Source organism: Trachinotus anak, unplaced genomic scaffold (genome assembly GCF_046630095.1).
Source record: "Trachinotus anak isolate AG129_WGS33_773 ecotype Australia unplaced genomic scaffold, CSIRO_AGI_Tana_v1 ptg000010l, whole genome shotgun sequence".
NCBI lineage: Eukaryota > Metazoa > Chordata > Actinopteri > Carangiformes > Carangidae > Trachinotus > Trachinotus anak.
In genome coordinates, this window is record NW_027273861.1 from 15,598,853 (window position 1) to 15,611,877 (window position 13,025).

Consider the following 13,025-nt stretch of genomic DNA (forward strand, 5'->3'; position numbering starts at 1 on the left):
TGCGGGACTTTTGTTTTTTGGTCACAAATGTGGCATAAATCCTGGGAGAGCTCAAGAATTTAGATTTTGTTTGAAGTGGATTACCAACCTTCTCTACCTGTGGAGTGCTGCTCCCTAATGGCTAAGGTTTCCGCTGCTCACCTGCGCTGCACAAAGTGTATGTGGGACAGGTGTGTGAGGGGAAAGCAGGTGGGTGTGTTTTCCAGGACAGTGTGTGTGTGTGTGTTATGTCAGCTGCCTGAAATTACCACCTGAAAGAGAAAATCTACTTTAAAACATGTTAACCACTCAAAAACAGCAGCTGGTAGAACTTGTATTCTCTGGCATTTTCAGCGCGGTGATGTGTTTTTCTGGCAAGCGCATGCATTATATTGTCAGGCTGAGCTTCTTTTTCTGCTATAGAATATGTTGCTGGGTTGACTTGAACTGTGTTGCTCCCTCAGATTCATTTCTGATATTTTTATGTCATAATCCATAACTTTTGTGCACAGGACAGCATCATGCATCAGTATTTTCTGACTTCACAGCAGACATTTGTGAGGAAATTTGTGAACCTATTCTTAGGTATGATTGCTTTGTACTGTGTCTCAGTACAATTGCCGCCCCAATAGTAATGTTCCATACAGTTGTGTATCTACACACTCTGATACAGTATGTGGTGAAGAAGACTACAACTTGTGTCATCAACTCCGTGACATTTATCTATGTTGTCGCTCCAGTGTAGACCAGCGCCATTGTTCTGTTCTGCTGTATTCACACAGACACAAATGCTCATGGTTTATTCCACTTTTGTTTGTAGTGTAGGGTGTGATTGTATGTTTTTGCCCCCCCACCCTACTCCTCTTTATCCCTGTCTGTGTTTTTGGTTAGTGTGTCAAACTCTTACACAACTCTTGCTTCAGTTTCCCATGACATATAGTCAACAGAACCCAGAACATAATGAACCCACAAGAACATATTTAGACAAACATAAAATCTGAAAAGTATTTTTTCCAACACAAAGTAATATTCTTCATCCCTCTCTTTTCTTCTCTCTGCTACGAAGACCTCTCACCACCATCTGGGAACCTCATCTAGATTTTCAGAACATGCCTCATGCACCTGACAGCAGCAGTAAGAACATAGTAAATCCACAGTTTTTCCTTGCTGAAAAGCTATTGTCTGCTGGTGGAAGTGTTCACTCATTTCGCTCCGGCTGAGCCTCGCTGTTTAAAAATTGCCAAAAACTGTGGCGTGATGTGTTTAGGAGCCTTAGACAGAGCTATGATGTGTGTATCTAACAACGCTGAATGTGTTTTGGCACCACAGTCACCTGCTGGATGCTGCTAGGTTCAGGCGTGTTCTCTGGTGGTTTTTATTTCAAAAGTATTTTGGGAAATATATTAAAAAAAGAATCTCGAACAGTATGCAAGCGCAGAGTTTTTCCCATGTGGAATCTTTTGGAAGGAAATGCTGCCAACTGATCAAGTATGTGGGAAGAGCTTGCTTTTATAGGCTCTATAGTTGTTGTTGAGTCTTGGCGTAATTAAACTCTTCAGTGAGTTCCACACACAGTGACACAGTGTTTGTCCAGGACTATTTAGAAAAGTTGATGCAAGCAACAGAGCGATCCTCTCATTTTCTCCTTGTTAACCACTAATTGAGAGAAAGAACGAGGGAGGGGGGAAGAAAATGAGAGAGAAGGGATGAGGAGACAATGTAATAATAAGAGAGAGAGACAGAGAGAGAGAGTATTAATGTGTATTAACCAGTGGTCCAGGTAATAGTGATCTGTATTTTTAGAGCCAATCTAATTACCCTGTAATGAGGGATTGTGATCTGTCTATTAGTTTCTTAATGTCTCTCTCACTTTCTCTCTCTCTCTCTCGCACACACACACACACACACACACACACACACGCACGCACACAGCAGCTAAGATAATCATGACAGAAATGACATTAACAGCTTAATACATGTTTGCTTCAAAACACACATACACAGTAAAAATAGAATAAAATACATTGCAGCAACAATCACACCAGTACATAAAATATAAATACCTCACAGCAGGTTTACACGCTTTCCTGAGTTCCTTACTAACTTTAAGTGTTTTGTGCCAGTTTGTTTCATTGCTGTTAAAAATGCCAACAAGCATGGTGTTGCTGTCTCTATTATTTCTCTACTATTTATTTGCAAAATCACCTTGTTGCAGAAAAAACAGCACCCTTCAGCTTGATAACTATTTTTTAGTTTAAGGGTGTTTATAAGTCCATGTGTGGTAGATTAAACCCACACAAGACTGTTGCTTTCCTAAAATTGAATGAAAACCATCATAAAATTCTCATATTCTTCTTCTCCCTCTTAGTCAAAATTTACTTTAGTTGAGCTTAAACTGATTCTTCTGTCGTGCCGTCTATTGAGACAGGTTGAAATTCTGACAGAGCGATACACTGTGACAGAGTTGGATCTTTGTATATTTCATCCATCTGGCTTGTGAGCGCAGAATGAGTGACAGGCCACCGGTGAACAGCTCTATATCTGTGTCTGCTGTCAACGGCTTCTTGATCCAATGCGACTGCTCTGACTTTGACAGACAGCAGTCAACAAACGGGAGTCAGAGGCTGGATTTGGCATTTTGCTGTTCCAAGTATGAGCTCGATGAAGTCTTAAGTCTTGGATTGAGGATCATAAATGCTGAGTTTTATTGCTGCCTTTCCTGTTTTGTTTTTTGTTTTATTTTTTTTGTTGTTTTTTTTGTGGGGCACTTTTATGCTCATATAAGAGATAGACCAGATGATGAGGAGGGGAGACAATGGAAAAGACATCCAACAAAAATCTGTTTTAAAAGAGAAACTGAAGGACAGTCAGATCGGTCAGTCTGCAAAGAACAGTGCATACACCTCATCCGAAATGCCTGAGGAGGACCCAAACAGACCGAAACAGAGAGCAAATAACAGCTGTTTTGTCATCTTTGTCAACTACTTGCATAAAAGAGCTTTGGTTTTACCTCTTTGTACTTCTTGTACTCTTTGCATTTGTTTTCTTCCTCCTTATAATAGGAAAAAACATTTTCCATTTTCCAAACTTCACTTTTATCATCTCTTTTTCTCCTGTGACAATCATGATACACCATGAGATAAGAACTGATAGTAGCTTTGCTTGGATCTGGTCAGAAAGTAGACGTATTGAAACACAGTCCCAAAACTTGCACAAAAAAGCAGGACCCTACCCAACCCAATTATAAAAGATGTTTTCTTGTTGGGTGGCTTGTAAGTAGCCTCATATAGGCACAAATACCCAAGGACAGCCCTAACTTTCCCCCTGACTTCCATTCCCTCTCTCTAATCTGTAAATCACTATCAAAGATCACTGAGCCATGCATCTCAATGAGGATCAGATTGATTGGTAGAAGCGGAGCAGAGGCAGGGTTCGATCTTTGCCCTCAGGTCCTGAGAAGGGAAATATGGTCACAGGGACACTGTCGCACAGCCACCCAGTCCACTCTCCATCAACGACATGATTGGACACATACATGCTGAGCCACGCCAGCACCTGATGGAACAATTGTAGTGACTAATGGAGAAGATGAGAGAGAGAAAGAGCGAGTGTGAGAGAAATTGGGGGTTTGTGCGCTGATTGACTTGTGGTCAGAGAGGTTATGTCCATTGATCTGTAGGGCAGAAGAAAAGGGCTTTGGCCTGAGGTGCTTCAGAATGAGTCTATTTGGAGTTTAGGATTCCTGTCCATTCCCACCAGGAGCTTTTTCATCATCTGACTCCCCAGGACTTGCAGCTGACGTCTCCTGTTGTCCACGTAATGCACAGAGCACTGCAGAGGCCAAAGGCCAATCAATGTTCTACAAGAGGTTGATACAGATCTTATTAGTCAATGAATGATCATTAGCAGTCTAACGAGGCATTGATTTGTGCAAGGGCCAAAGGTTGTGGTGGTTGTGGTGAGTGTCTTTAATACATTAAACACAATTGATTGCAGAGTAGGGAGGGATATTTTTGAAGGATGCTGGAATTAGATTGGACAGTGAGAGATTTGAGGTCAAGCCAGGAGAGGAAGCGTACCTTCATCGGCCATTGAATGTGGTTAGAATTGAACATGGAGCCTAGCAGCACATTTGTCTTTTATATATTACCGGTGTAGCAATTCTGCAATTAATAAAAAGCAGATATCTAGAAGTACTAAGTCAAAGGCAACTGGACTTGCTGTTTCAAAGGCTGGAGCAGCAGCCTTTGAAAGCTGAGGAAATGACTCTGCTCATAGCAGATGTGTTACTACAGGGCCTATTATGTTGCTCATTAAATACCCAACCTCTCAATAGGCCATTATTTCCCCAATAAAAAACAAACGGCGGCCTGCATACTTTCCCCTCTCCCCCCTCTGCTTCAGAGGTTCGCTCTACCTCACAGACGGCGAAAAACCCTGACTAATATCCTGCATGTGATGCTTTTAAATAGGAAGCAGGCCACGGGATAGGGTGGGGTACAGGTGTGGCAGGAGCCAATGGCTTTTATAGCCCTCCATCTCCTCTGAAAGTGTGCCAAGGACCTGCCTACACAACCCACCACTGCAGTGTTAGCCGCCAAGCGTTAACTTTACTCCCCCCGCCAATCTCTACGTGCCTACTGGTTATATAGAGTCTGTGCTTGTTATGGCTTTATAGAGGGATTTCTGATGTGCTTAGAGAATTGTTTGATGATTGGGATAATGATGCCAGTTGGAGTGAGTTGTCTCAGCACTTTATCGCCAAGTAACAAAAAAAACAAAAAAAACAGACACAGCCGATGCAAACCAAGCTCCACATCCGCCCCTAGATGCTTGCTTGTACATCCCCTGCCATTCAAAGCCGTCCAATCCTCCTCACGTCAATCAGAATTATACCACGTCCACAGGTTTGTCACCGGGGGGACGTTCGTCACCATGTCTCCCCTGCAGAACAGCCTTTTCATGCCCCAGCATAATGTCAGCGGGTGACATCCAGGCCTGATGTGATGTGGCATTCACTAAAGGTCACGTTAGGCATCTCCGCTCCGTCTGCATCAGCAGAACTGGCAGCCGTCATATGGGCGCTGGCATCGGCCATTACCCAGGCCCCCAGGGGGACTCAATGCTTTGAGGATTTGTCAGCGGGATTCTGATCTCTCTGTTTCTGTGGCAAGTACTGAACCCAGGACAGTCACAGTCCACGTCTTGATGCAGAACAACAGAAACTGGACTCGACCATCAGACATACAAGAGAAGAATGATGACAGCAATATATATATTTTTTATTTTGTTTCAAAAGATGAACTTTACAATGTCATGATGATCTTGATAGTGGGGATGGTGCAGAGACATATCTCAATGTTTTGATGGGTTACACACTCCAGGGGTGTGTTCTCTTCAAATCCATGGGGAGATAAGATAGTGATTATATTCAGGCATGTTTGAATATGCTTATCTGTCCGATTCTTTCCTGACAACAGCTGTATGAAATGGATTTATTGTCCATGTTAGTCCAAATGTAAAGGTTTTCTAGTTGTATGTAAGTATCATTGTAAACTAATTATTTCAATAGTCCAGTCAATTTTGAACCACAAAATAGGGGTAAATATGAAATAGGGCAATTCCGATTCACACATTTTGTTTCATAGGAACAAGACTTAAATACTGTATATAACCATCCTCCCAAGTGGGAAGAGAGCAAATGGCAGCTGGCTAAAGGCTAGACAGTCAGGAAAGGAGGTCCTGAACTGGCGAGACACAAAGAGAGAAAAAGGAAACAATCAAGAGACAGAGACATAGTGAATCCATCAGGAGATGGGCCAGTTAAACTCAGCACAGCCCGGTGAGAGAGGGCCAATCCATCCGAGCCAGTTGCCGTAGTGAGCGAACAGTTAACAAGCCCCACAGGCAAGTTTTACAGCCCCCTGTTGTGTGTCTGAGACCCCCCAGGGTGAAAAGGGGCTGAGGCTGACTGATACTGACAGGGTTTATGTGGGCGGGGGCGGAGGGCAGCGGGGGATGGAGACGTGTAAAAAGGTGGTCATGAACCAACAACTGTCACTTACGAGAGCGCAGCACAAGCACTAAGACAGGCCTCGCCAAAAGCATGTACACACACACACACACACACAACACACTCATCCTTACATCCAAACATGCACACAACCACATCCATTAAATCTAATGTTTGTGTGGAGCAGGGGTGAATGGTGGGGGCGAGGCTGTATTCAGAAGAGCAAGAGGGGCTTATCCAAAAAGTGGACCAATAAAACACCTGAAAATCAAATCCCATTGCTCTTATCGCGGCGCCATTCAGAGACGCTATCTGTCCAGGTAATGTAGTTATAAATTCAATTTCAGCCCAGAGATTTCATTGTTTACTGATGCCTGCATGTTCCGGGCGGCAGAGCGCAGAAAGCTCAGGAACGCTCGATGCGTGTCGAGAAAAGTCATTTAGGCTTCCGCGAGGGGATGCAAAAAAGGCGAGAGAGAGGTGGGGGTGAAACCAGTAGAGCTGTCACTCTCCCAAGGACACCTGACTCCGCTTTCTATTTTCCACCCCATGTTTTATTTAGAGGCCATTTTGTCCTATTTGGTTTCTCATTATGGGGCTCATAGCTCAACTGATGTCAGGGGACAGCACTTACCAACAGACAAGCTTGTCATGTCGGTGGTCATTTGGAGTGGAGCTGGGCAAAGTGTTAGTCCAGTGTTTGGCTAATAGGGTCCTCAAGGAAGTTCAGCCCACTGTGCTCCACAGTGAGGCTTCAGAAACTGTCAAAAATGCTCACCTGTTTGTAATGTTCTGTATTAAAAAGTGTTAAATTGTGATTGCCAGCCCTGTCATTTGTTTTTCCTTGACTGTGTGGTGATGGGAAATTAGGTGCATCTTGCCTACTAGCTCTCTCCATGTGATTGATGGCTTTCAGGAGTAAATCACCTCATCTACTAGGTAAAATCTTGATATAGTAGAGCTCCTCAGGCTCCCAGCTGGCTGCTTATGGCAGTAATCCATCAGTGGGGCCCAATGGGCCGAGTGGCCCTCCTGGGTAATGTTCCTATTGACAGCCTATGATGTCAACACACTGACAGCAGGGGGGCATAGCAGTGTGTCTGTGTGTTTGTGTGTGTGTAACCTTATTTTACTCTCACTCCCACTGTCTGTCGATAGTACAGATAGGTCTACTGAACACACACATAAACACATAGGTACACAACTGTAGAGCATCTATAGTATGTTAACAAATAGCAGTGATGGAAAGAAATTCACTCAAATACTCACAGGTCTATCTGCTTTACTTGAGTATTTGCATTCAATGCTACTTTATATTTCCAGTACATTTCAGAGGCAAATATACATTTCACTCCATCTAACAGTTTTACTGTTGTCACTTACTTTATTAGTTAATATTTTACATGCAAAATGTTTAGTGGGACTGTAGCATGCCTTGGATTGTTAAATATTAAACCACCCAGCAGTAAGATACTGTATATAACAATATTAAAAACAGTTCCATTCAACCCCAGTGAAATGCAGCTTACACATCAATTTATCAGTAAAAATATTTTTGGTACATTTTGCCATAAATACTTTTACACTGTTGCTCTGCCTATTTCAAGGATCTGAAAACATGTTTCACTCCTGAGTGATAGTTGCAGAATTAATATTTATTTTTTAGTATTGTTCTCTGGTAAATTTGTCCAGGTATGTACAGTACAATGTTTATCGTAAAAGATAGCCAGTATATTTTTGTGATGTGTTATAGATTATTCAGGACTTTCCCAAAATGAAGGCAATCTACAAAAGTGAAAAAGGGAAAATTACATCTGCATGATTGACTAATAAATTTTTGGTCCATTTACATTTACACCTAGAGCACTATCTCTCCTTGTGTTTTCTGTAGCACAGTGTGGCAGACCAAGACAATCTGAAAATCATGCCACAGGTCCTCTAACACTTCCTTTAACCTTCTAATTCCTCCTCTGTCCAGTTAAGGTGAAGGGTCTCTACGACGCTCAGGCACCAATGTGTCCGGTCTGCCAGGCCATTCTGCGACCGGGGGAGCTGCAAGAGCACATGGAGCAGGAGTTAGCCAAACTCGCCCAGCTACAAATCAGGTATCTCAGTCAGTCTGTCATCTGATTTCACTTTCTTAGTCCATTCTCTTTATTTTACATTGTACTTCATGTACTTGTTGTACATTATACGTTTTTATCTACAAATTTCTATTTTCCTCCAACTTTTTACTTTTTCCATTTATCCACCTGTCATTTTCTTCCTGTTTTGCATCCCATCCCTTTCTATGCTCTTCAGCGTTCAGAGGATAATTAATGTTGACAGTCTTCTCTGTCACCTGCGTGCAGTGTTTACAAGCTGCCTCATTGTTCCCTACATATTTCATATTACAGCCTGCGGCCTCAAGGCAACAACTCATACAGCGGGGGGATAATGTCCCACTAATGGCTGCTTTGAGGCCTACACACATGCACACTCACAGACTGAAACATACACAGAAAGACAAGAGGTGCACACACACATACACACAAACACACACACACACGCACACACACACACAAATGCACACAGGCACACACATTACCTGCTGCTTAGACCAGAAGAATGATTCCTCCAATAAAGACATTACACTCCAAATCTGCTTAACGACCGCTCCGTGGACAGTAATGGTTTCAAATTGAACTTGGCCCACGGGGACACTGTGTGTGTGTGTGTGTGTGTGTGTGTGTGTGTGTGTGAAAGAGAGTGTGTGTAACTGTAACAGTAACATAAAGTGAGAAAGATTGAAACAAGGTTATACACAGTCTCAGATACAAATTCAGACAAGATAAAAGCAAAGGTTATTTACGAGATGACATTTAAAATATAATATTGTGTTTGTACGTTGTATAAGAACATCGTGTAGTTGATTTATGTGTGTGTGTGTTTTGTGTGCCTGTCTATTTCCAAACTTGTTTAACATATGAGCTTCTGTATTATTTGCTTCTTTTCTCTACAGTGCCACTCCGGTACAGCACGACCACCTCATAAGGACCCCAAAGGTAAACACAACTGTGACGTCCTCATGAGTTTCCAATAAAATAAATAAAAAAATACACATCCACCATCATCTTTCCTTTAGACTCATTTACTTTTCTTGTTTTTCTGTCCAGTCTCTCTCTCTTTCTCTGCATATAAAGCGTGAAGGAGGTTCTCCCACCTCACCCCCTCGACCAGCTGAGGATGCCCACTCTGACCGATACCAGGTGAAAATCAGTGTCAGATTTATCAGGAGATTTTCAGATAAATGCCCAGATTTCAAAGGAGTGGACATGGCAGTCCAGATGTAAAGGTTTTCTAGTTGTGTGTAAGCATTATTATAAAATAGGAGTAAAAATTAAACTGTGCCATTCCGATCCATGAATGGCAAAAATGCACATGGTTGTAAAACTCCAGTGCAAATAATAAATATTTATATATATATATATATATATATATATATATATATATATATATATATATATATATATATATATATATATATATATATAATATTTATTTCATTACACCCTCAATTTAGATAAGCAAAAATTCAACCAAAAAACCTTATATGTAAAAAAAAAAAAAAAAGGAGAATTCTCAAGAAGAGCAACAGATCCTGTGTCCGGACAGATATGCAGTAGCTGTTGAATATACAGAGTAGACAAAGTAACAGAAGAGTAATTACAATAGTAATAAAAAGGTTTTGACAGTATTGAGTAAATAAAGTACAAGCAGAAAATGTGTGAAAAGCATGCAAAGATGCTTTTGGTGTCAATTCAACAGTCAATTATTCGTCACAGTTTTTAAAGCTGCAGAAGTCGTCTTCTTCTATGGCCTTACACCTATAAATCACAAAGTATTAACACATCTAGTGACACATCTAGATTTTCCTAACATCTACCTAGCAGTTGATCATTTATTTTAGTAAAAAAGAGCATTGAAAGAAATGTAAAGTTTAAAAGCAACAAGATAAAAATATGAAATATTCTGATGTTGTTCTTCTGTTTGTTGCAGACGTTTCTCCGTGTGCGGGCCAACAGACACACCAGACTAAATGGTACGTTGATGCATGCAGAGCGAACTTGTTGTGTTTCTTTGCTGCTGACTGGCCTTGTCCCACTTTGTTGAGTCAGTCACATCTGCACTTTTAAATGGCTTTAAATTTTAAAAAGCAAAGAGGCAGACAAGAAAAACAAAAAACATTCTAGTCTCCTTTGTTCACACTGATGCACCCAGTTGTGTGTTTCGCCCCCCCCCCCCCCCCCCCTCACCAGTCGTTCAGATATCATCCTTTTTCCCACACCATCTCCACTGGCCTAGCGCCCACACGAGCAGAGGAGCTATTAACCTTTCAACTTTGACCTCTTGATATGTTAACAGTCGATGACCTCTGCTGGTGCAGGTGCTACGTCAAATCTGCCCCATTACGCCCTCACAGCGCAGGAGCCCACCTAGACTGCACACAAGCTGGTAAGACACACCAAGAAGCACTTTGTTCATCCCACACTCTTTTTTTTTGTAGCATCTAAGAGCTGGATTTTATCTGATGCAAGTTTGAATACTTTTACTCAAATAAACACATTAGGCAATACCATTGTTTTGTTTAAGTCATTCATTAAGCAAAACTGCAAAACATTTGCTCATTCCTTCACAAAAGTGAAGATTTACTAGTTTTAAAAGGGAAAATGATTCATAAATTACTAATGATTTATTCTCCAGTGTCACTCTTCCAGCTTATGAGCAATGTTTTTTTAATGTTACTATGACAGATATGAGTTTAATTATTCAGTTTGTGATATTTTATATGGTGTCAGATACCATTATATATTAATACTGAATTAACCTTTCATTGTTACAGGAATATAAGTGTTGTCCACATTATTGATTAGTTATAAGCCACTAATAACTTTTGGATTTAACACTTTCAATATTCAAGCTGTGCCCTGTGGATTAAAAAAAACAACAACTATTTTTAATCTCTCCCATTACGGCCAGTTGGACTCATTCATCTAACAGTTTTAAAAGTAATCTGACAGTGTCTCTGCACTGATACAGCCATGGATCTACAGAGCATCCTTAAAGTTGCGGCTGACACACAGACATCTTATTGCTGTTATTATTGCTGCAGAGATCCTCTGGCTCTTAGCTGACTCTTGAAACTGCCAGTGCTGTCGAGGTCTGTTAGCCTTTATTGGGCCTTATAACAGGACAGCATAATGAGCTTCTAAATACACGTCAGGAAGGAAAAAGAAGAAGAGAGGAGGAGGGGGGGGGGGGGGTTGCTCCTCTGTTGATTAATCAACCTCTCTCTCTCTCTCCTCTCTCTGTTTGATGAGGTCTTCCTCATCTTTGACCGTCTCTTTAACCCTCATTATGTTCGCTGGGATGGCAGCACTCGGGTCATGGCCACCAGCTCTCTGGGTGTCCCCCCTCGAGGGCCACTGTCATCCAGCAGGAATTAGAGGGCCCTAAAACTTAATGTCCCCTTATGCAATCTGCAGTCAGTCAGGTCAGAGTGGGAGAAGAGGTGCAGTTGGTGTTCTGCCATGTTAACTTTTATATCGCAGAGGAGAATGGGGGAGGGGCAGGGTGGGATGACAGAACAAGGATGGGAGGAACGTTTTGCCTGCACTCTTGAAAAAACCTGCAGTTGCTGTGTACATGGAGCCCACATTTGTGTCTCCTTGCTCTTCAGTGTATGTATGCTTCAGGGTTTGTGTATAACTGTGATAGGTTAGTCTGCACATAAGCTGAAAAGAGCTCAGTGGTTGTCCTACTGGCCTCCAGAGTCCTGTCAGATAAACTCGAGCTTCATCAGCACCTTCCGTGTTCCTAATGTTTTCTCTTACACATTATTTTCCTATAATATATAGTGATCCTGGGGGTGTTTGGATTTCTTTTAAAACCACAATAGCTCGGATAGGGTTAGAGCTAATAAAAATGTAAAAGCCACAAGTATTGAAGATTAAAACATGACAGAAAATAATTATAATAAATAAAGTAAATCTTTAGAAAGTGAAAAATGTTTCTATGAAAATGTTGAAAAATACAAAAAAATAAAATAAATAATAATAAATATATATATATATAAACAGAAAGACCCACGCCAGCATTAATGTTTTCTTTGAACCATCTTCATGATTTAGGAAAAACTACAGCACCCTCAAATAAAGTAACAGTGTCACGCTAAATTGGCGCAATTTAATTAATAGTGTACCTCACTTTAATATCTTAATGTAGACATTAATAAGACAGAGATAAAAATGTGGTCCTCTTCATATGGCAAAGAATGTCTTTATGAACTGTGATGCAACTTAAAGTTGTCTTTATTACTATTTATGTAACTATTTTCTATATTGCACAAAGGCTGAAATAAAACATAATTTTAGGATGAGAAAAAATATAAAGGACCCTTTTCCCAAAAAGTCAGTCAACCAAAACCAAAAGCAACATCAGTCAAAAGAAAAAAGTAAAGTACTCACCCCCTTTTCTAATAATTTCCCTGAATAATTTTCATACATAGATAGAAAGATAAATAGATGAATAAATGAAATAGAATAAAATAAAAAAACAAGAACTTGCAACCTGCTTAAAAACAAAAGTCACTGTGGCCTTTAAGTAACTCTGTCACTGTCTTTTCTTCTGTCTGTTCCCAGTCAGGATTGGAAAACTGAAGAGGAGGAAACCAGAGGAGGGACAGGTGTGTGTTTTTACTTTTCTTTGAGCAGACATGCAGATGAAAATATTTGTTTCGCTGACATTTCCATTGTAATCAGAGATGAATACGTAGACGTAGAGGGCAGGTTGAGAGAATGTCGGTGGTCTGAACCCTCTGACTCTGTTGACTGCCCTTGTTCACATAGCATCAGGATCACTGTCAGCTCGGTGTGTGTATCCATGTGAGAACACTGCGGGCGTTGGTTCACAGCTATGAAAACACAGAAGAAGATATGCAGCTCAAGGCTATAGGAGGCATGCAGCCATATTCATTCAGACAGTAAACCTCTGG

The 13,025-nt window shown here is 41.1% G+C and overlaps 1 protein-coding gene across 8 annotated transcripts in view; it reads left to right on the forward strand.

Moving 5' to 3' along the window:
- rnf220b (ring finger protein 220b) overlaps positions 1–13,025 on the forward strand; it is a 29,083-nt gene that overhangs the window by 11,440 nt on the left and 4,618 nt on the right. For 7 of the 8 annotated variants that reach the window (XM_071487878.1, XM_071487885.1, XM_071487883.1 and 4 more), the window contains exons 3-8: positions 7,971–8,097; positions 8,994–9,036; positions 9,148–9,240; positions 10,031–10,073; positions 10,397–10,486; positions 12,673–12,716. In XM_071487878.1, coding sequence (XP_071343979.1) covers positions 7,971–8,097; positions 8,994–9,036; positions 9,148–9,240; positions 10,031–10,073; positions 10,397–10,486; positions 12,673–12,716 — 440 coding nt within the window. The remainder of the gene's footprint in view (positions 1–7,970; positions 8,098–8,993; positions 9,037–9,147; positions 9,241–10,030; positions 10,074–10,396; positions 10,487–12,672; positions 12,717–13,025) is intronic. The other variant, XM_071487884.1, reaches the window with a different exon arrangement.